The following is a 24,599-nucleotide window of genomic DNA, read 5'->3' on the forward strand; positions in this document are numbered from 1 at the left end:
CTGTGTTTTGGATTTAGGATGAGAATAATGTTAACACACTGATGTTTTGGTTGTTGCTGGGTAGCGCTTACACCAGTCAAGGACTTTTCAGCTCCCCATGCTCTGCCAGGTGCACAAGAAGCCGGGAGGGGGCACAGCCAGGACAGCTGACCCAGAGTGGCCACAGGGCTATGCCGTACCGTATGGCGTCGTGCTCAGCATGTAAAGCTGGGGGAAGAAGAAGGCGGGGGGGACGACGTTCGGAGTGATGGCGTTTGTCTTCCCAAGTAACCGTTACGCGTGATGGAGCCCTGCTTTCCTGGGGATGGCTGAACACCTGCCTGCCACTGGGAAGGAGTGAATGAATTCCTTGCTTTGCTTTGCTTGCGTGCGCAGCTTTTGCTGTACCTATTAAACTGTCTTCATCTCAACCCACGAGTTTTCTCACTTTTACTCTTCTGATTCTCTCCCCCATCCCACCGGGGGGAGTGAGCGAGCGGCGGTGTGGTGCTCAGTTGCTGGCTGGGGTTAAACCACGACACTAATGAAACAGACTGGACATGAAAAGTTTCACTTCAGTAAAAAGAAACAGAACGGCTAACAACGGCATCAAAAAGGAGAATGAGGAAAGCACATCTTGGTGCAGTCTAGGGGTGAAAATACCCAAATTATCAAGTAATTATGTTCTTAAATGCTAATGTGGCATATGCCAAATATTACTGAAAAAAATACAGGCATCTAAATCTGTATTGCTAACTCAATGGTAATCATTTTCTCTAGGACATGACAATGCAGAAGTGAAAGACTATCTTTAATGGAAGAAACAAATCTACGCTTGTATTGCGACAGTGGTGTAACAGAGCAGTTACAGCTATGACCGGTATTTCCCAATTTTCCTTTCCACTATTGACAAAAACACTACTTTGATCCTCCCAAGCCTGTTTGAACTATGTTGGCAAATTTAAAGTAAAAACAAGAGACACACACCTCCCAAACCCCACGGAAGAACTCTGCTCCCGTTGCTAAATCAACATCCATCTTTACCAGCCTAAAACAATCATAAAAACATGTATTGAACTGTTTTTCTGCCTGAGGCAACCACATGCCTTATGCCTGTATTAAAAAAGAGTTGGCCTGTTTTATAATGCCCACACAGACCGGTATTTGCATTGCCAAGGTCTGCCTGTTTTTCTCTAAAAGTTTGTGGAATACAGTCAGCCAGAATACCTAGCCAAGTAGTAACAAAGACATTTAAAAGCATTTTGAATACCGTTTACTTTCTATTTTCTTCCCTGTTCTTTGCAGAAAGTTAACGTATCATACAAGCACACATTTAATTCCATCCTTTCCCCAGTCCTCATATTCACTGATTAATTTAGGAACACTTAAGACTCACCAATAGAGCTTTAAATGCTCTGAGCTACTTGGATTACAGTAACTTGTGAAGCATCGTGCCCCAAAAGAGAGACTCATGGAAATGGCAACAAATGATGAAAGGGTTTTATTGTGCAAAGATTTCAAAATGCTGGAAATCCTTTTGTATTTCCCTTCGCTTCACTTTTTCCTCCCCTCCCCTAGCTGGGAATAAGGAAACAGCCAAGTTATTCTATAGCTGGTTCCCACCACCATAGCTTTCTGCTTCCCACTGAGCTGTGCATTCAGGCAAAAACAAGAACAAACATTAACAGCTCCATTCCCATCCATCTACTAGACAGGAACTCACAGATGCTTCATTATATACCTCCCGCTGGCACTGATGAGGCAGAAGATTTGTATAGAAAGGAGGGGGAGACTCAGACAAAACACAAGAGTCATTGTAATTGTTCTCATTCGTAATTCTATTAGCTAATGTTAGCCAAAACATCACGCTACTTTAAGCTTTTCCTCACTGTTAAAAAATGCAGGCATTGTCAACAGCACCTCGAGAACCTTTCACAGATTGTGCAAATGTCACATACATGAGTTTCAAGAAGATAAGAGGAGGGAAAAAAACAGGGCCATTTTGTGTAACTGAAATTTTATTTTATATATAAATAATAACAAGAGACCAAGGAATTACAAGACTTGCTACTTGCAATGCTGATCCTGCAATGGGACAAGCGTGGGCAGACTTGAGTCCCGCTGCAGAATTGAGGACAAGGTCTCAAGACTGACCCAAAACATGTAGTGTCCTTTCACAGATTCCATACCAGAAGCCCAAGCAGCACACCGTCAGTCTTTCCTGAGGCAGAAGGCAGATTAGTCACATTCAAATTCAAAATGGATTCAGATGGTTTTCCTCTTTTCCTTGGGGAATTGTTGCTTATATCTATATTTTTTGTTCACCTATAACCAAGGAAAGGGGACAGAGGATAAGGGGGAGAGGGAGGGAGAAAGCAAAATTAAATATCATAGGCCTTTTCTTTCCATTGTCAAAGTGCAATTAAAACTTTGTTCCTCAAAGAGATTTTGATCAACTTGCCACATCAAAGAAAATTCTCAACACCAATTTACTTCTAGTAAAGAGATTTAACTCTTCATATTACTGACATTAGACCACTAATGATTAGGTCTGCTCTAGAGAACTCGATTCCTACAGTTGAGCTGTATGGAAATATAAAAGAGAAAGAACACTTCATAGCAACAAAACACCAACTGGAATCTTGTGTAATAAACCAACTTTCTCAAATAGAAAAGTTCTTTTTAATTCCCATCAGTTGGACTTCTTGCTAATCTCATTTGCTCTGGTGTAAAGCTAGGGTAATTTAACTTGAAGAAATGGAATTACATAAATATGGAACCTCAACAGAGTGAAAATGAGATATGCTATCTTCATGAAAAAACACAAAGCCACGTCACTTCCGTGCAACTCTTCAGCACAACAGCTGGATAAAATTAAAGCCTGCTTCTCCCACGATGGGATGTGGTTTGAGCTGTATTTTACATATAATTATTGATGACAAACATACTGTAATAAAGGAGGTGCAATGCTGCTTTTTTTTGGAATGGAGAAATATGTTACTGTCTCCAACCCGAAGCGATTTTGTCCTTGGCTGACCATTCACAATTCAGAGACCCATGCTGTGGCAAATCTTTATGAGGAAAATGAGATTGTATTTATTTTAGTAACCAGATTCAACTAGGAATATTGCCAACAGTTGAAAATACAGTGAGACTTTCAGGACTGACCTCATTCAGAGTAAACAAATATGTCTTTTCAAAGATCACAACAGCGTTCTCAAACCTTTGGGATCACCCAAATCCAACAAAACATCTGGACTTGGGTATGGAGTTAAATAACTGGGTTTGATTTCAAGCAGAAGTAACAAATCGCTGCCCCCGCAGAACAGCTGAAAATTGATACTGAATTGAACTTTCACCATCTGGTTGCTCTAGGTCAAAAATCTAGCAAGTCCATTAATGTATCTCCTCTAGAAACACATGGCAAAACAAGCATATTTCAAAATCAGCAGCACCCAGGTACTTTAAGCACCTGAGCAATTATCTTAACTCTTTAAAAAGGAAGACAGTAGAATATCTGAGACACTACCTGTTAGTGAGGTTTTCCTCAAAACCTACTTATATAGCATGAGCATATTTATGATTAAAAACCTGAGGACAAAGGCTCTGACACCAACTTTAGTATAAGTCTTCCTGACAGCTTTGTTCCTTTCCTTTCCTTCCACCCCCACCCCCCCCTTAAAAAGAAAATGTGCCTTAAGCAAAAAGCACTGGCATTTCAAAAAGTGAATAATGACCTACCAGAAATTATATTCACATAGTAAGAAATGCTAAAAGAAAATAAAAGCTGTTTACAGGTTTCTGTTTGTAATGAACCTTGATATTTGTAGTGTCCCACATAAAGAAAAAGTTTAATTTTTCCAGCTTTTTATCATTTAGTAGCTCTGTTCTAGTTCACAATAAGCACAATATTTTAGCAAATTTTACAGAAGCTTTTCTTCCTCTTGGTTCTGTTGAGTATCTTTACTCAAAGCAAAACTGTTCTTCCTATTTTTTTTTTTATTTTACATGGCTATTTTATAAAATACTTGGAAGACACGTATTCTTAAAGACTTTATATTCATATGTCTGAAGGAAAAACTAATGTACGCAGTAAATCAGCCAGCTAACATACCTTTTTGCCCTTGTAAGAATTAGCTATAACAATTAAAAACACTTTAAGGGAAACACAACATTAGAAACTAGTTTTGCTTTTAAAGCTGACCGTGTAACAGTGGAACGCTGCTGCTCAGCAGATGCATGCGTTCCATCACATCTGCAAACATTTGTCACTGGTGATGATGCATGGAAGAAAAAATTGGTGCAGTTTTCTAAATCCGGACTCTATTTACACAGTTGGCAGTTAGGAAAAGAACAATTTTACCGGTAAATGGAACACTGCATACAAAAATAATGAGGAGTCCCTACAATGCTAGGATTACTTTCTGATGAAAAATAAGTCTTTAACATAATGTGAAAATAGTATAGGGCAAAGACAGGCAACTAGAAAACACGTTCAGAAAAGACATCCTTTATCAACTGATAGCAGAGTAGACATCTGATTTTGTACTAAATTATGTCCAATCACATTATCATTAGTAATAATAAGCCTCAAATACAGTGCAATTTTTGTCCTATGAAATTGAACCATCTGTGAAAAGTTGAGAAGGTGTTTTTGTTTTGCTTTTCTAGAAACTGTACCAACCACGGGACTTGCTTGAGTTTAGAAAGCAGCCCAGTGGCCAAGTCAGAAACAAAAGTGGCATGTCAACTTGAGTTTCTGGCTTGGAGAGCTGGGAAACGCTGCCTCCATTTCCTCCATCATTCATTCCCAACTGATGAAACATGTCTCATTAGGGAGGTGCATCAACATGAAAGGTCAGGCACCTCGTGGACTGTTACAGGCTGTAAGATAACGCTGTACCCTAGCATTGACAAATCTTTAGATAAAACGCATCAGTAGGAAAGAGGTTTCTTTCCCCTCCTTCATACCTGCACAGCTGTGACAAAGGCGGCAAAGAGGATTTTGGTACAGGGTGCAGAAATGGAAAGGAAAGAAGGAAAAAAAAAAAACAAACACAATACATTAACAAGGCCTTGCTAAATTAACTCAGAACCCTGGGAAGGTGACATACATTTACTTGCTATCCTCTAAAGATGAAGACTTCAGATAAGTTAAATAGTGTTAAGGAGCACACATATTCTTGAGAAATGTTAAGATGAATCAAATTGTTACCTCTCTTCCCCTCTTCCTTCATCAATATGAAGAATATAACCACAAGTCAAACTTGCAAATGTGCAGCTTTTCCAGGTTATTTTGCTGCTGTAGCCACATACTGTTATCAGTCTTTATCCTTTACCTGTTTGATGCCAAGTGAGCTGGTGTTCTACTTCTGGGCTCGCTCTTCATTTGAAGCAGCATGGATTTCCAGGGGCTTGTCACCATCTGCATCACCCTTGAGGAGGGAAAAATATGCACAAAATTTCAACTGAGGCAATCCATGCTTAGTGTTTTTGCTAGAACAGAAACCCTCTTCAAAAGCTGAAACAAAAACTTCTTGCAAAATCAAGTGGTTGACAAGACTAATTCAGTATATTATATTCAAATATGATCTTCTCCCAAACGGTTTCTAGATTTTAGTCTTCCGGTAGTTAGCTGAGCAATTAAAGGATTTGAAAGAACAAGTAGTTCAACAGAAATGCTTTAATTGACTCATTTTGCCTGCACTAATAACAGAGGATGAATTCCCACAGAGTAGTTGCTGTTTTGCATTCTCTGAATTCTGTGTGGATTCATACAATAGGTCTCTTTTAGTACATATCCTTTGAGAGAGTGTTCTCACACTTTCCCCAAAATAAATGATAGAAATCAAAGAACGAAGAGAGGCTTGTTAGAGTGTCTGGTCTATTTGCCAAGTATGCTATAACTAATAGGCATTTGATTATAGTTTTAAATAGGTATCAATAAAAAAAGTACTTAAAAGGGCCACGCACATGGCTAGGGGACTGAAGCACATGACATACAAGGACAGCTGAGAGATGAGGATCTCTTCAGTCTGGAGAAGACCAGACACAGGGGGAACCTAACGGCTATCCACAGTTCCTTAGTAGGCATTTACATATTTGGAAGAGCTAGGCTCTTCTCCGAAGTTCACATCAAAAGGACACAGAGCGAAGGACACAGGAGCATGGCAAATTTCTGTTAGATCTAAGGGGGGGAAGAAAAAAGTATCACACCACTGATCAAGCACTGGAGCAGGTTTTCCAGAGAACTTTTTGAATCGCCATCCTTTGGAATATTCAGCACTTGACTGCACAAGGCCTGAGCCACCAAATCTAACTTCGAAGCTGTCTCTGCTTTGAACAGAGGGTTGGATGAAATGATCAGAGGTCGCACCCAGCCTCAATTATTTTTAAACTCTACACATGAAATTAAATGGTATTTTCTTTTTATTCTAAAAAGATATTTTTACTGATATGACTTAAATATGATGGAAAATGTAACAAAAGAAGGCAGAAGAGACAAGAAAACACAAACATTTCACAGGATGGGTCAAATTTATGTCCCAACACAAATTAAACACTATGAATAAGGCACCGAGTCTATGAGACCCTGCATATGCCGTGCTGGAGATATGGACTCAATACATCAAGATTCAATTATGAAGATAATTCTTAAATTTCTTATTCAAAATATGCCTAGCAAGACCTTTAAAAGGTAATTCTTTCTTTCAAAAACCCATTTTGCTTTGATCACTACCCCAGATATTTCATAGTGTAGGAAATCACATCCACAAACCACACCCATTTCAAAATAATGATGTACTCCGTAATTTTCCTGTACAGGAACTCGTAGTTACGACATTTTACTACAATTTATAATGAATAATCTGACTCACAATGCCTCATCTCAGGGATTACTCAATCCTGAACAAATGAACTAAAAATAAGTTGTTCACAGAGAGTTCTATGTTTTTTCACTTGCTTGTTTTAACTTGTAAAAAGCAAATGCCATCTAGGTAAGCTTTTTTTTTTTTTTGTCCTGAAAGAGGAGGAAGAAAAAAACAAAACAAAGCAAAGCAACACACACACAGACACACAAATGTACAGGAAAACAGAGGTCTTGCTCAGTTCCTTTGTTTCTGTGAGCTCAGTGGATCTCATCACAGGGCTTGTCTTCACTAGATCTATTAAGCCCAAGTTATTTAATTCAAGCCAATCCACCGCTAAACTGTCATTCCTCACACAAACTCATTTGCTGAATTAGCAATTAAGAAGTTCTTTTAACTCCATCCACTCTATGTGCCCACTACATAAACAGTGAGCCTGAGTGAGACTGATCAAGCAGTAATATGGGTAGCCAGAAAAGGACGTCCTTTGAGAAAAAATTCTTTACTCAGAGGGTGGTGAGGCACTGGAAGAGGGTGCCCAGAGAGGCTGTGGACACCCCGTCTCTGGCAGTGTTCAAGGCCAGGTTGGACAGGGCTCTGAGCAACCTGGTCTAGTGGGTGGCATCCCTGCCCATGGCAGGGGGGTTGGAGTTAGATGATCTTTAAGGTCCCTTCCAGCCCACGCTCAAAATCAGACCAGAAGCAAAAAACATGTTTAGATCAATGACCCAGAAGACAGGCTGCCTCTGTGCCATGATACCCTCTCATAATTAGAAGCAAGCACATATTCAAGACGGTCTTCCTACTTTCTGGCTCAACACAACCACCCCATAATAGATCTGGGTGGCCAGAGAGTTCACTCATCAGAGCTCTATCTCACAGCAGAAGGGGAAAAATTTTGCAGCATTCTTACGCATCCGACAGTTTCAACCGAAAGGCAACTGATAAGAAATCTCCGTAACACATTCACTAGCAAAGTGTTCAATACATTGGGATTCCACGGGATTAAAAAAAATTCAAAAAATCATTATTTGAAATTGAAAATAATATTGAAACTAAGGGGACTGTACACAATGTTTTTTGTAACGTTTCAGTACGAGTGGTTAAAAGACACCCCAGCTTAGCTCACAGTATCTAACAGAGATACATTGAGACCTCAACATGAAATGACAAATTTAAAAAAAAAAAAAAAAAAAGCAATGATTTCTGTGAAAATTTTCCTTCCATACAGAGAAAAATGCCCAAAAGCAACCCAGCCTAATGTCAAAAAAACAAACATGAGGTGGCTTTTTTCTCACGTTACAGCCTAGCCTGATGCAGAAGTTAGTTTCTGTTGCTCCCTCCAAGAAAGCCTTGCAGATGGCCAGGCCCTTTTACACTGGCACCTAACCTTAGAAATTATAACTCTAAAGGTAGATATACATCTCTCTTATGCTTATGGAAAACTCTTGAAAGGTAGAGTCTGACCACCAGAAAAAAACAACAGCTGCAAAAGAAAAACAAAGGCTCATCTGGGTTCACAGATTAATAATTTACCTTTTCTTCTGTCCTCTTTTGTTTGCAATGCATTGCTTAGAATAAAGACAAACCTGGGTTTAAGTGACTTGGTGCCATAACACATGCCCTTGTCACTTGAAGATAAAGTCATTACAGTATGAGAGCTAACAACTCTACAGCACAATACAACAGTATAAATCATGGAAGTATCGAAACCAGAGGCAGAAGAGGAAGGGCAAAAAGGCTGCATTTCAATGAAAATAAACATCAGATGAGCTGAATGACAAAACAGGATCCGATTGTTAGAAACTTACAGGTGGTATGTATTGAACTGTGGCTCTGAAAGACTGATCTTTAAGCAGTTTTCTGTAAAGAAGTTATAATCCTTTGCATAGAAAACCACAGTGCTTAAGTTTATGCTGTTGCACAAAATCCTCAAGCTGCTATGGTTCATCCATCTCTCTGACCAAAGGACAGATATTAAAGCTGATAAACTCAGCCAGTATTAAACAGATCACTGTGGACAAGAAAAAAAATAGGAAGCTGCAATTCACTGGCTTAAGAGTTCAGCTAGTTCAACACTTTTGTAGGCACTGGAAGGCAAAAAAGCGTAGAAAAGAAATGTAGAAAAAGATGATCTCGCATGAACATTATTGTGCAGAGCAGAGGGACCAGTTACTCACAAAGACCAGCTGAAGGCAATGCAGGGTATTAGCCTTCATAAATTGCAAAACCCCAGCAATGAAAGTTTGATGCCACCTAAGGCTACTCAAAAGGGTTTCAGACGCATCATTCCAAAAAACTGCATAGAGGCATAAGTTGGTATGATTCCCTACAAATTTTGCAAACTAAGTTTAAGATAAACAAGGTTTGAGGGACACATCTTCCATTTCACTATTGCTTCCCCTAAGGATTTACAACCTGATAATATAAATGTTCACACCAATTCCACTGATTTTTGTGGAATTACTTCCTATGAGTAAAGATCACTCAAGTAAGCAAAAGATTTTCAGAAGATAAAACCCTTAAAATACTCCTGGCCCCTCAACAAGATGGTTACATTTCTTCTACCATCTCCTCTACCTGGAGGAAGAAGTAGAAAAGTTGTCCACTTAATACCGAGATAAAGTATAGAGAAGCTGAATAACTACTCCTGCTGTCCCTTATTAGGAAAATGTTTCATCCTTCTGGAAATAAAAAAAATGTGAGCACTGATTTTTACTTATGGTACTTGTGTAGTTTTAGCAGAGGGCTTTCATCCTGACATCCTGAAGAGCTGGCTCCTTCAACAAGCCAGCTTCAGGATACCAGAATGCTACACTGTAAACAGCCTATTCAAAACCTTATCAGACCGACTTGCCCTATGGAGGGGCTCCAGCCACAGCATTTTGAAATGTAGCAGCAGTAGGTCCTGGAATTCATCTTTCTTGGCAGAACTTAAGATTTCAGTTGATATGACCTCAATTTGGCACAGGTTTTTGTTTCATAAAACCTTCAGAAAATTAACATACCACATCTATTTTAGTGACATATTGCTGCACAAACATGAAGTTATGCACAGCTGTGGTACCCATGACTATCACACAACTTATGAGCAACATAACAAATCAACACAAGCCAAGAAGAGCCACCCATATACTGCTTGACTATTTGCAAGAATCCTTTGTGTAGCAACAGGAAAATGCTAGAGTGAATATCACAAAACCAAAAAAACCCCCATTTTTTGCTCTGGCATGGTTCCACAAAATGGGTTACATCTGCTGTAACAACAACTCAAGAATAACATTTATATTTGCCTTCACTAGTTAAGGAATCTAGCTGCCTAGTACAACAATAAGAAATAAATACACAAAAACAACCCAATTCTGTCACAGGGCTATTAAATTAAGACAGAAGTCCCATGATCTATCCTAGAATGTTTTGCCAATTTTAGTACATGATAGTTAGAAGTATTTATTTTCTTCCGTGACACTTCTGTATCAGTAAAAGCTCCAATAAAAATGCAACTTATATTTGTAACAGAAATTATTTTGCTGGAAAAGTTGATAACTGATTTGGTGGATCTAATAATCTGTATGAACAAAAAGTACTTTTTTGTACTAGTACAACCACACAGTATTAGAGACAGACTGAAAAAGTTTTTCTAGGGTAAACTTCACCTCTTGCATCTCATGTTAGGGACACACCAGTGCTTATATGCATAAAGAAAGGTAGAGGTTTTCATTAACAACTGCAATTGACCACATCCTGATAGAACATCCTAACACTATCTTAAAAAAAAACAAACAGAAAAACAAGCAAAAAAACCCAAACAACTAAACCAAAAAGAACAAAACAAAAAAACCCAAACCCACCCCTACCCTCCTGCAAATTCTCAACTATGTATTTTATGCTGCTTCACCAAAAGGAAGTTTCAGAGCAGACTTCTTCCATTAGAAATACTTCTCAGTCCATATTCTAGGGACTTTGAAAGCATGTGATTTTTTACAACTGCTGCTTAGCTTCTCCAGACACCAGGGGTACAATACATTCTCTTCAACAACTTCAGAGGACAAAGAAACACTGAGGCTGTATGCTCCAGTGGTCAGACATCACCAAACGTCGGAAATGCAGGCAATTTCATCAAGTGCGTAGTGTTTTTTCATTTGAGTCACTCGATTTTTGTTATCTATCTTGCCTAATCCATGAAGTTAAATGGCAAGAGTTAACGCTAACAATATCTGATCAATTAGATGACCTTTAGGAAGAAACCATTCAATGGCATTTCACTCCTTTGTGCAAATAACATATTTTGGCAACTAAGGGGTGTGATTTAAAGATTCTGCAAGGAGGAAGAGAAAGAAGTGTGTTTACTTAGTAGTCTCTGCAATTTTGCATGTCGTTTGTTTTTCTGCTGAGGTAGCAAGTGCTTGAATAAGCCTTACAATAAGATGAAAGCTTCAAAAGTTTTTGCCTTCCAATAACAACCACATTTTTCCTTTTGAAAGCCTGGGACACAATAAAATAAAAAGCTCAGCTAATTTTTACTGATGCTGTCAGTTTGTCTTTCTGAAATATTTTAATGTTGCCTATTTTTTTGAGATACTTTTTGACAGCCTAGGTTTTAGGAAAGGTACAGTATGATTAACTAACCTTTGTTTATTCAAAGAGCTACACAAATGCATTTACTGAAGTGCCTCGGGCCAATACAGGACGGGTATCCACTGATGAACGTCTCCACTCTCATAAGACTCGGCAACCAACAGGACACATGAGCATTTCTCCAACCCAGCTTGTTTGGAACTAGTCCCACACCTAGACTTACCTAGGGAACTCAGTCCTATACCTGCAGTCTATTCAAGTGCAATTGTCTCTCCAAAACATCTCCCTCTCAGTGGCTATCCCTCTTATGTTTTAGGCCCCCGGGCTGAAAATACCATCTGCTGGTCAGATAGGACTTCTGGTTAACAACAATCCAGAAGCCATACATCACTGTCAACCTAGTATGCACTCTTACCGGTTGTGAGCTATGGCTCAATCAGGAGGTCCGCAGTAAAAGACCAAGCCTTTCTGCTGGTTCAAAGCTTTTTTTCAAATCACCTGTTAGTTTTGCCAGGCTACATTAAACAACTAAAATAAGAGATGGGAAGCAGTCTGCAGCTAGGGCAGCAGTTTGTATCAACAGAACAAGCGTAGTTGTTTAGAAATCAGGAATCAAAGATGCAGTGAGTTTAGAAGTGAATCTAAACCCACAGAAGCTTTACGTTACACACCTGAACTTTTATTTCTTTAAGTAGCAGTTAAAAGTTCCCTAAAAACCCTACAGGCTCTCCCTGGCACACATTTAATCAACATGCATAGTTCTCTAGTCTCTTACACTCTGCTTCACGGAGCCATCTACATATATTTCCTAGAAGTCAGCCTGCTTATCTGTATCAGAGAGGTACAACTACAAAGAGAGCCTGCTCCTGTGGGCTAACAGAAACGTCTGGTAGATAAAAGACAAAAACGTCATTAAGATACTTAACTCCAGAAGCTTCAGGCAGGTTATAAATTATGATCAAGACATTACATAACATAATGATTCATTAAAACAACTTCCCATTTCTTCACAAGTCAATGCTAATCTTCAACTAATATCATTAATCAATCACATAGCACTTATTTTAAAACTTGCTAGCATTTTGTAGAATGCAAGGTGCATTTGAAGCAGTAAAATAGAATCTTATTTCGGATTTTTTGGGGGGGAGTATTTATGAATATTTGCTCTCATGTAATGATGTCACTGTGTACTGCTTTATTGGACATCACTATCCAGTCATAACATCTAGAAATTTGTAGAAGCAAACGATTACAGATATACAAAACTAAAACCCTACAATTCACTACAGTCGTGTATCATGTTTGACCAACTCCACAAAGTTTAAATACCATGTCCAGTTCTGGGCTCCCTAGTACAAGAGAGACATGGACATACCGGACAGAGTCCAGCAAACGGCCACAAAGACGACGAAGGGACTGGAGCATCTCCTGTGAGGACAGGCTGAGAGAGCTGGGACTGTTCAGCCTGGAGAAGGGAAGGCTCGGGGGGGCCTCATCAGTGTGTAGAAATACCTGAAGGGAGGGTGCAAAGAGGACGCAGCCAGGCTCTTTCCAGTGGTGCCCAGTGACAGGACCAGAGGCAGTGGGCACAAACTGAGACACAGGAGGGTCCCTCTGAACGTCAGGAGCCACTCTTTCACTGTGAGGGCGACTGAGCCCTGGCACAGGTTGCCCAGAGAGGTTGTGGAGTCTCCATCCTTGGAGATACTCAAAAGCTACCTGGACACAGTCCTGGACAACTAGCTCTAGGTAGCCCCGCTTGAGCAGGGCGTTGGACCAGATGACCTCCAGAAGTCCCTTCCAACCTCAACCTGTCTGTGGTTTTATATAGAAATATATGTATTTTTAAAAATCTAATATAAAGTCTTAATATACACCGCTTTAACACACACAAACATATAAGCAAATAGTTAGATATCAATACAAACACTGACTCAAAACCAAGGATAAATTCATTCATGTACACTGAATAATATGACTTAAATATAGCACAACTACTTTGATGACTATATATCAACTATGGAAGAACACACTGGCTGAGATATTGCTATTTAAAATAATTAAAGGCACACGTGCCTTAAAATGGTGGTATTGTATAAGCATGGACCACAGGAGTGCTGGAAAAAAATGCTTCCTTTCTCTGGTGAAATATGCAAGGAAACCATACTGTATCAGTGATGCTCTGTAGGGGGATTTGGGAAAGACGCTCTGTAGGGGGAACAAGGAAAGCTGCTCCATTCTAAAACTGAAAATACACATGCAGACATTCACTTAGTTGTATTAGCAATGTTAATTCAAAAACGCCATTTTAAAGAAACCTCAGTGCTTTCCAAACTCTGGAAAACAAAGCCATTATGCTAGCATTTGCTCTGCCATCAGATGCAGGCATCTCTAAGGCAAGACATCAGTCTGCTTAGCCTAACACAGAACAGTAATGCCAGACCTACAAAAAAAAAAAAGTGACTTGTAGAACAGAAAATAAAGACAATTGATATTCTAACAAAAAAAGAAAAAAATACCCATGTATGTGAACGTTAGTACACTGTTTAACAATTGGAAATCTAGAAAGCAGAAACTTTCAGCAATGACTGTGCTTGGTACCTCACCAGAATGCCTGGTTCAAAGCAGATTCAAAAGAAACTCAATTTTTATTGGCAGTCTTTTGGATGAGAATCGATTAAACTTAAGTTTCCTAAAACAGGGCTGTAACTATTAAACCACGTAGCTAGTTATCTATGACTAAATCCCCAAGAACTACATATCCATAAAAACAGCAGTTCATAGGACTAGATAGTAAACGTTAATAGGGCAGCATGCAATGGCATCATCATGCTAGAGCAAATATTCATGAACATTCAAAGGAAAAAAAACAAAAAGGGGAATAAATTGGAAAGAAGATTCTATTTTCTCTCTTTCAAAGAGGAGATACGTAACATAAAAAAAAAGTTATTTCAGGTTTTTAAGATGAAGCTTGTAAAATTAAATTACTTTAAAAAAAGTGGTTTTTTAAATAAGCAAGACCATAAGAGCCTTGATCCCTAGCATTCCAATCACAATACTCCCAACTGTCCTATTAAAACACTTAGTACATTATACTAAAGAAAACTTCCAGACAGCATTTCTGAAAGTTTAACTTGAAATAAGCTTAATATTTTTCCACAGCTTAGAAAGATAGAATTAAACCTTTGCCTTCAGAAATAAAACCTGAGTCAGAGTGGAAAAAAAAGAAACACTGTTGTTTGTATATTCTTTGTCTGAAAACGCAGTGGTAAATTCAGAGATCAAGTTCCTCAGACTTCTTACCTTATCACTTTTTTTCCCAGATTTCTTCTTCTTAGGATTATCCTTCCAAAGAGATTCTACAGCAATATATCCCTGAAGACTCCAGTCATACAGCTGTGTACCAGCAACCTTTGAAACAAAAGATATTAGAAAGCATGAACTTAATAATCTGGGAAATACTATTTTGCTTCTTGTTTAAGTGGAAGAAGTCTCAAAACACAAGATCTTTAACATCTTCCTGCTCAAGCCCAGGGTGTGCAGCATTAACAAACATCTTGAAGAAAATGACACACGAGGAATAAGAAAAGTCATCATGCTAAAAACTGTTTGAAGACTACCTGAAAATATATCTGTATAAAAAGGGGTGGAATGATTCTGCATGGAAACAATTCTGGTTTTCTTAGTATTTGACATTCAACAGATTTAACATACGCAAATTATTTCTTAAATTGGCCACACCCATTTTAAAGAAAAAAAAAAAAAAATCCCCTTGTTTTGTCACTATTTTGCAATTTTACTTTTTCACTGTTTTGACAAAACAGTAAGAGTACCCCTTCGTTTCTTTTTATTTGCTATTCAGAAGAAAGATCTCATTTGCTGATAGATGGCTGTAATGAATAACCAGCTGTCAACTCTCAAAACAGAAGACAGCTAGGAAAGACAGTGTTGGTTATATTACACCAACAGGTAATTTTACAACAGGAAAAATCCCTAAGTCTAATAAAAGAGTATCTCCTGCCCCTTACATGATATGGAATTGTAATATTCATAGCATCCTTTAAAACTCAAGAGTGTTAGGTTTTTACAGCTCCAGGCTCAGGTCAGTACTCACTTTCATATCACTACCAGTTTTCTTACAAATAAAGAACAGCAAAAATGGACAATTTGTCCAACGAGACAGCTACTGAACTAAAAAAAAACCTTATGATATCAAGAGATAAGAATGTGTCACCCTATCTCCCACAGCAGGCAAAGCTGGAAAACCAAAACTATGAGAACAGGGCAAGCATAAATGATGTTTCTGAATGAAATTTTTAAGTTTCTTCCAGTCTCCAGCAATTCACTGCTCAGAGATTTCCTGAGCCAGGGGTGATTTCTATGTGTATTACAATGCCCAAGGAATTTCCCTCCTACAAACTTGTTGCACCTCCCCTTGAGCACCATGCAAATTTTTAGCATCCACAATATTCTATGCCAAGGAGTTCTGTGGCTGGACACACATGGTACGAAGAATCACTTCCCTTTGTCTGTCTGAACAAAACTAAGTACACCAGCTACGTACCACAATGGTAAGGGATGTGCTTCTGGACAGAGACCATGTTACTACCTTACAGAAGAGGCTATTTAATAATTAGAATTAAAAGAAAAACCCAAATCAGCAACTACATTTCCAAGTCACAACTAAATCCAAAACGTAGGCTGTTTTAAATACAAAGAGCTACGTATTTGTCACATTTGACAATTACAGTTGTACTTTGGTTTTAAACAAGTAGGTATGATGCACTGAGTTTTCTCTATATTTGAAGGTGATAAAGGTCATCAGAAAAAAGCACACCAACTATTCCAGGGATGAATGTGTTAAATATCCAAAATTCCTCAATTCAAACATTACAGGTATAGACGGTTATCTTTTTTTTCAGCATCAGGCCTGTTCATTCTCAAGTACTTCAACAAACTAGTTCTGAAACTCAGAGGAGCCTATGGCTCATCTGGAAAGATAGTGTGATCAGTTGTGCAAGCAGTACAAACCAACGAGGACTGAAAAATAACCACAATAAGCAAACAATCAGAGGGGTTTTTTGCCTGCAATGTTACTGAGGACACAGCTATCGACATAAAATGAGAAACAACGACAACTATCCATAAGCCATTTCTTGTTCCTGCTTAAAAATACTCCATTAAAATACTTTAAAACACTCTAAATACCTAACAGTACAAACTTAAAAATATTCTTATTATAGAAGTCATACGATCAAATGAATTATGAATTCCACTAAAGGAGAAACTGGCCATTCACGTTGCCGGAGTAAAGTAGCTACATCACAAGGTACACCAACCCAGATAGTTTAGTCTGCCACAGTCAACCAATGTTTCAACACTGCACCCACCTCCCAAGAGCTGGGACCCACACACACGTTCACATGCATTGAAAAATACAATTCTAGATGGACTGTAAGCTGCAAGTTACAGGAACATAGCCAAGAAATGTTTATAACCACCCAATGCATCGTCTCATGAACACAACACTAGTCACGCGTTAGGCTTGTGTTTTATACCTCTCTTTCCCACGGAGCAGTTGAAGAGGAAGCAGGTGGGTACTGCAGTACCCAACACTATTCTTGGGAGTGGCAGTTCCAACCAGGAAAAGTAAAACGAACAATCATAATACAAACAGTTCATTCAATTGTTCACAGTGTTCATTCCAACATTCATACAAAGAGATCCTTTCAAAGAGGGACAAGTTTTTCCATTCAGTCATCTGGAATTCTTAATTTCTGGAAGGTAACAATTTCCAGCTTGTTTGCATTAAATTACAACATGCTAAAATACCACTTCTGTTCAATGCAACACTAAGTCTCTATGCTAAAATTTGAACAACAAGTTCAAAAGTCACATTGAGTGGTTCTCAACAGGGACTCTGAAATAGTTTGAAAGTGACCTTGGGCCACAAACACCCGTACCAGGTGCTACTGGGGTAGCATCAGCAGTCTCTAAGGCCTAAGGTGCATGCAAACAAGCTCCCATATTTTAATTCTACACAGGACCATAAGCATATAATATTGACTATACCATACGTTATACGTTAAGATTATTGAGCAGAATTATGGTTAGCAGTTCTTTATCTACATTGCATGCTGAGAAACTACACTGAGAATATGCTGGCTTTTCTACATTTATATTGTTAACAAAGTAGTCATAGTGCAATTTCACAAGCGTTTCATTCTGCAGCAAACATGGATCAAGTGACCCCAACTCCTTCTCTTCAACCCGCAGTTCCTGTAATCACGTCATGCTCTCAGTCGTGCCAGTACAACTGTTCATGCCTTATGGACTGAACTGGGCAAGGGACAAGGTCAAAAGACATAGAAATAATTTAGTTTGCTGTCAAAGCAATAAAGATGTATTAGGAAGCTTTTCTTTCTTTCTAAAAGGTAAGCGTAACACACACTATTTTAGGAAATTTGAGAAGTTCTAGTAACAAGGAACAAAAATTAATTCTAATGATAAAGAGACTGATTTAAATAACTTCGTAATGGAAAGTTTTTTACAGATGGAAGATAAGCCACAGTAAATACAAAATATTTTGAATGCATGATAATTAGCTGGAAAGCAATACAGTTCCAAAACACTAGTTAAAGTTTCACCAGAACAAAATAAACTTTGTTATTGAATTCAGTTCCCTTATCACATACACAGTCTGACCACTCGTTCAAAGTTATACAAATTAAAGTAAGATCTGATATGCTTAAAACTTTGCTTCTTTAAGAAAAGAAATGCGAGAGAGAAAGATTAGATGAACCAAAACAGTATCTAGGGTATCACTCTCTCCACAGAAGTTTTCAAACTCATATGTCTAGTGTCCTGACCAAGTCAACAAAGCTAAACCTATTCCAATCAAGTTTCAGGTTCATGGTCTCGTATCAGATTTTTTGTTACAGTCAAACTAAGAACTGTGAATTAATCAAAGGGCAATCTTGCACTTCAAAGTTTTTGTAAAATAAACAAGGTATTGTGAAGCTGTTAGTAGCAAATCCATAGTTAAGACTGAACTGAGCTTCTTTAAAACCAATAACATCAGTTTGAACACCATTCAATCACTTCCCACTTCACTGTTCAGAAGGCAACTAGAATTTCAATACACAGTTTCCAACAGAAATGTCTAAGCGTCTTATATTTTGATGGTTTTTTTCCTGACACTTGCATAATTTTCACTCCCTGAGAATAAGTCAACAGAACTATCTGTATTTGGAGCATCCGAGTCCTGGAAGCACTAAAAAAAGATTCCATCCAAGATCAGGTTATCACCATGCTGGCAGAGTTCAAACACAGCGTTTTTGACTCTCCCTAAGTCAATGACCTTTCAGTTTTGAAAGAACATCGTATGTTCTTGAGAATATTCTATTTTCATCCTGACATCTCAGTGTCATTCACAAGTCACCAATAACTGGGTAGCCAATTTACCAAAGCCTGAAATATAAAGTATTGCTGACACACTAAAATATGTGCACTGTGAGTGGTTAAACGCTGGATTTGCAAAAGAATGTGGTGGAGAACAGAGAAATCTGCCAGTACAATTAAGTGTGGACAGCAAGGCACATAAGCTGACATCAGTAGGGGCTGTAAGCAATTGCCTGGTCTCTTCAGTTCTTTCTTTCACAGGAAACCCACTTATCAACTGTAAGTTAACATGTTTCTTATGTGCCTGAAACAACAAATGCATAAACAGCAAAGGCATCCAATAAGCAGCAGAATTCTTACCCCATTCCAGAACATGCATGCTATCTTTCTTCAAACTCTATCCAACAAAAAGCAGAAAACTTCAATAACAATGTTCATCTCAAAATGTTGTTCCTATGATTTCTTTATAGAATCTTCCTTTTTTTTTTCCTTTCTTTCTTTCAAACCCTGTTTTCATTCGCTCTCAAGATATTTCAGGCTTCCTTAGTATTGTAAGTAAACATGCAAACTGCACTTACAAAGCATATTTACATTAATTTCTAATTATTTGAGGTTAGAGATTCAGAAAGGAACTTACGTTCCTCAAACTGAAGACACTACTGTAGGTGTTAGGAAAAAAAAAAAGTCACTAAAAGAAACAGAATATCTGACCATCTTTCAGCCTAGACTGCATGTTCTTTGACAAAATAACTATCATTTTGTTAAGTGCCAAGCACGTTGACATGGCTTTTAAAAATGGATTACCAGTTAATTTGAAGGTAGAAGGCAATAATCAAAGTAAAAGAAACTTCTCCAAAGAAAGGTATCATCACTGACCTTTGCAATAGAAACCGCTTGCTGAGGGTAATACATGGAGGCACCGATACCCATGAGACCTGCAGGATACACTAACTTCTTTATTTTTGAGCCTGTTTCATAACAAAAAAAGCAAAGAAACCCAAAACATTGTTCAAGTATAGATTAACCAAGACAGCTCAATGGCCCTATCCTTTTATTTATAATCAAAACAATTTTATCAAATACAGTTCAGCATACTTTCTGTTCAGTCCTACTGATTTCTTAAGAAACATGGTTACTTTGATCAGTAATTATTCTTTTAACCTTTATAAGAGAATATTTTTATTAACATCTTTCACAGTGAAAATTACCTTAGAACTGTATTTCTTGCAGTAATACATAATTTATTTCAGTACTGAATAATGAAGTAAAAGCCACAGTTAAGAGATATTTAAGAGAATTATACCAACTGATACTCTTTTCTAAACTAAAAGGAAAAACTCAGGCAAAGAAAAGTTAGGATAGCATTCTTTTGATACATCAAGCAGAACAACAGACATTCAAATACAAACTTGGTAAGTTGCCTTGACTCACAAATATTGATTCTTCCACAACTGCTCTTATGAATAATTTTTCTTGATTCACTATAGCAATTTGCAAAGCATTTGAAAGTACTTTTAAACTAAAGTACTTACAGTTACGCTATATGCCTATTGCTCAGTCCCCTGAACTCTCTACTCAATTATACAAGTCTAAAATAACTGAAAAGTTCATCCTCTTATCACAGCTGGCCACAGGTTGTGTATCCTGGCTGGCCAGTGATAATATGCATCACTGAATCAGTTACAGAGCATGCTGCAGTTTATTAGTCAGAAAGAAACATAGAAGGGAGCAGGTAAAGGAGAAAAGCAAACAGTACAGGAGAAAAAAAGGTCATAGAACAGACATACAGGAGTCAGGACACAGCAGTTCTGCTCCTCATAGAGCAGCCTGTTCTATATGTGAAGCCACATGTACTTCTAATAAAGGAATAATGAATTTTGAAGAGGAAATGCATATTAGAAGTGTTTAGTGTTTCCACTAACATACGCTTATGATGAGATGAGAAACTTAGCAGCAAACAAGACACATCACAACGTGATGTTGCTAGTCTTGCGAAGAGTGAACTTGGTACCAATTAGCTATAAGAAAGCACAGAAAAGGAAAGCTTCATTGCATCTCTACAGCCAGAAAAGTTACACTTGTAATTTCTGGGAATGGGGAAACCTTCCTTAGTGATAGCTTATCAGTGTGCCTATAATATCACTTTAGGAATAAATGTAATAGCTGAAGATATTAATGCCTTCCAGCAGGCTGCTACATGCTGGAGATACCCATTAGAGGGAAGTTGAGGGATATTCCCATGTCCATCCCAGTACTACTCAACAAGGTTAGAACAAATTATCTTCAACGGCATTTTAAACCAAGCTGGATGACTGTACAATATTCACATGATTAAACTCTGAATACCATACTTTCTACTTAGTGGGCAGCTGTATCTTCAAGTGTTATGGTTAGAGCTGGAAGATTTTATCTGCACCTTTCAAGAGGGCAATTCTTCCAGTGAGACCAAGGGGAGAAGGGATAAAAAGAGGGGACATTTGGCTCTAACTTTCCGCAGCATCAAACTTAAGGGGCACTTCCTTCTACAGTTTGAATACTTTCTGGAAAGAACAGTCAGTATTGTAAACTATAACCAGACAAAAAGTTTTAAAATTATGGCTCCCATCCTAAAAGATTCACAAATCAGACATTTGTATTATGAGGGATTTTTATTTTTGTTAAACCTAGGACCCTCTAATCTTTCAGATCCAGCCCCAAGACTGCACTTCCCCCCGCCCCCCCGCCAATTTTGCTATAGTCATAAAGGCTGGAAGCTGATCTCATTCATAATCACATAACTCAAGAAGCAGGAATTTGAAGAGAAAGAACTTCAAATGAGTGAAGTTGGAGACCTTGATTTTCATTTAAAAAAAAATACGCTAAAAAATAAAAGTACTGCTTTCATCATCTTCACTGGAAAATTAAATATTTTGAGGAGTGCATATATAAGTGAATATATAAACAGAATGCTTTCCATTTCTACATAGCCATGCACACACTTCCAGTTTGTTCAACACATACAGGCTCCACAAAGGTGTATTTTTATCCAAAGCAAATCCTCAGTAGTATTTCAATTCTAGAACTTTACAGTTCCGTTACTGACAAGTTTTCTTCTTGTGTTACTTTGTTTCACTGTACTAAGAATATCTCAATCCAAACACAAAATACTTTTTCACAATTAACATCTCTTAAAATAACGTCTATTTCTATGAAAGCATAAACATATTAATTTCTTCAACTAGGGTGATGAAATTAACTGTATTGCATTTCTATAGTGCAAAACGTGCATGTATTTCTAGCACACCTAGAGTTCACAACTATTTTTGCTGAATATCACTATTTGCAGCAGCTCTGTGCCTGAACACAAAATACTTTGAAGGAACTTGAATATACAACTAATTGTACATGTATCATAGTTCAGGAATCTCTGTATTTTACCATAATTTATTCCTCTCTAGTTTTCTACAGTGACATATGTGGTCAAGAACTTAAGTAATTAAAAATATTTTTAGGCTAAAAAAAAAAAAAAATCCTTTCCTACTTTTGCTATAATAAGCTAAAACTGGAAAAGATCAAAGACTAGATTCCAGTAACAAATACAGTATTCATAAACAATAATTGGTGGCTATTACACACCTTTTACATGAAGTTTCTTTATAATTGGAGGAACACTGTAGAAACATGCTTGTACAGTTAAGTCAGATGTCATGCATCACAATTAAAAATTAGTATCCAAAAAACCACAAATAAATTATTTATCCCAAATCATAATATAAGCAGTTCAAAAGGTTCCCACCTACCTCTAGCAAGAAACAATCCAACAATTCCAGCAAAACCTATCACACCAAGCCTTGGATAAAATCCAGCAGGGGGGTTTTGGAGAAATTCACAGCCTTCTGAAAAGAAGTCAGAACAAAGTGCTTTAATGTAATGTGAAAGTGTTTTTGTGATAAGGAATCACCAACACATGCTGGCAATTGTTACAAAACATAAAAGAGTTATCAAAACACATTTAACTATCATGCACATTTTAGATCTGCTGGCATAAAATTCAAAGCCTTTGGGATCTTCTCTAGTGACACATGAATGAAACTGAACATCGTATTGTATTTACCAATTTTCATAGAAGCTTCTGCCTTTGCTCCTGGGCCATCTGTTTTGTTTTGCTCTTTTGCATCTCGATTATATCTTTTTCAAATTATTGATAAAAACCTTTGCAAAATGGATCTTACGTTTACATGTTAACAACAATTAGCTTCAGTAAAACATTGTACAAAAACCAAATCACAGAACAAAGGAAAGACACAGCATAAGCAAAGCTCACTGAACGATGGGGGAATGGAAAACTGTGAAAAACCTTCCATACGAAGGAATTCAAAAGACTGAGACTGTTCAGTTTAAGGAAAAGAGGTGCAGTATCTGAACGGAGCTTTAGATAGCATCCATGCTCAGTCCTGATGAGCCTAAGTATGAAAGGGTGCTTCCAAAACCAAAAATAAATACAAATTATTTTGGATTAACTCAAAATTCTTAGGAGATGCAAGGAAGTAAACCAAAATGAAAAGGCTAACATTACAAACAAAAGACCTAACACTTGCAACAAATAATAATCATTGCAGGAAGTTTCAGTTACTAGGCTACATCAAGCAAATACTACCAAATGGGAATAAATTGTGAGGCTTTTTTTCCTTCTTTTCCTGCATAACTGTCATTTTTAGTGACATTGGTCAACAGGTCTCAGATTTTAATTGCTTAGAAATGTAGTGTCATAATGACCCACAAAGGAAATTTAAACACATACACAGTGCAAATAGTCTTAAATGCATTATAAATTATATATATAATGATGATTAATGGAATTCCTTTTTAACAGAAGATATAGTACAGTCCTGCATTTTAAACTGCTAGTTAAGAAAACTCAACTGATTTACCTCTACCATGCTCAACAGCTTTTTCTAATTTGGGCATAGCTTTGGCATAAAGATCCTAAAAAAAAAAAGAAAAGAAAAGAAAAGAAAACAACAGTAAGTAGATACCAAGTAAGTAAAATATTAGCTACAGATTGTAACTGACCTGACAAAGGGGGGGGGGGGGCGGGGGGAGGAGAAGGAAAGAAAAAAGTGTTGGGTCCCTAAAATAACTTATTTTTATTCCCACTTCCACCCTTCACTTACAGGGCTATGCTAGCTCAACGTTACGTTTGGCATAACGTACAGTTTTTTCTCAAAGTAGTCTTTGGACACAGATGAAATATAATACCTCAAAACACAGAAGTCAACTTCAATATTTCTTTGAGTTCCTGATCAGGTAGCTGAAACTCGGGATTATCTCAAGTTTCTCAGTGTATGTAGGTATCGCAAAAATACTTGAGTTGATGCAAAGAAAGGAAGTACAACACCATCATAAACTCCTTCCTAGCACTTCACAGGGGTGCATGACTCATTCTGCAAGGTGATAAATTCCACCTTCCAAAAGACTATCTTAGGCTAACAAAACTGCATTTTTGAAGTGACTTGGAAAGTGAGATGTCCATACAATATTCAGAGTAAATCATCAAAGAGCACTGCATCAACACGCTTACAATGTCCAAAGTAAATCAAAGAGCGCTGCATCAACCCCACAAAATAGTTCCAGATTTTTTTCTCAGACTGAAAATATGCAGGAAGTAAAAAAATTCACACTGCCTTTTATCAAAGTAGGAAAAAAAAAAAAAAATCTCAATAAGAGCAACCCTGCTAATTGTTATGCTAATGATCCGTCAGAGAGACAGTGTAAGACTGTCTATCAATTAGA

At 37.7% G+C, this 24,599-nt stretch overlaps 1 protein-coding gene across 5 annotated transcripts in view; it reads right to left on the minus strand.

Annotated features, from left to right (window-relative positions):
* Positions 1-1,477: 1,477 nt before the first annotated feature.
* APOO (apolipoprotein O) overlaps positions 1,478-24,599 on the minus strand; it is a 32,650-nt gene continuing 9,528 nt past the window's right edge. For 2 of the 5 annotated variants that reach the window (XM_082304658.1, XM_082304661.1), the window contains 6 exons: positions 23,738-23,792; positions 22,607-22,702; positions 19,704-19,795; positions 14,730-14,837; positions 5,319-5,414; positions 1,478-2,304 (listed from right to left, as the gene is read on the minus strand). In XM_082304658.1, the coding sequence (XP_082160784.1) occupies positions 5,346-5,414; positions 14,730-14,837; positions 19,704-19,795; positions 22,607-22,702; positions 23,738-23,792 (420 nt within the window). In that variant the 3' untranslated portion in view covers positions 1,478-2,304; positions 5,319-5,345. Of the gene's footprint in view, positions 2,305-5,318; positions 5,415-5,982; positions 6,167-13,743; positions 13,870-14,729; positions 14,838-19,703; positions 19,796-22,606; positions 22,703-23,737; positions 23,793-24,599 lie in introns of those variants that run through there. The other 3 variants (XM_082304659.1, XR_014227474.1, XM_082304660.1) reach the window with 3 other exon arrangements.

This window comes from Platalea leucorodia (assembly GCF_965183815.1).
Source record: "Platalea leucorodia genome assembly, chromosome: 2".
In the NCBI taxonomy this organism is placed as follows: domain Eukaryota; kingdom Metazoa; phylum Chordata; class Aves; order Pelecaniformes; family Threskiornithidae; genus Platalea; species Platalea leucorodia.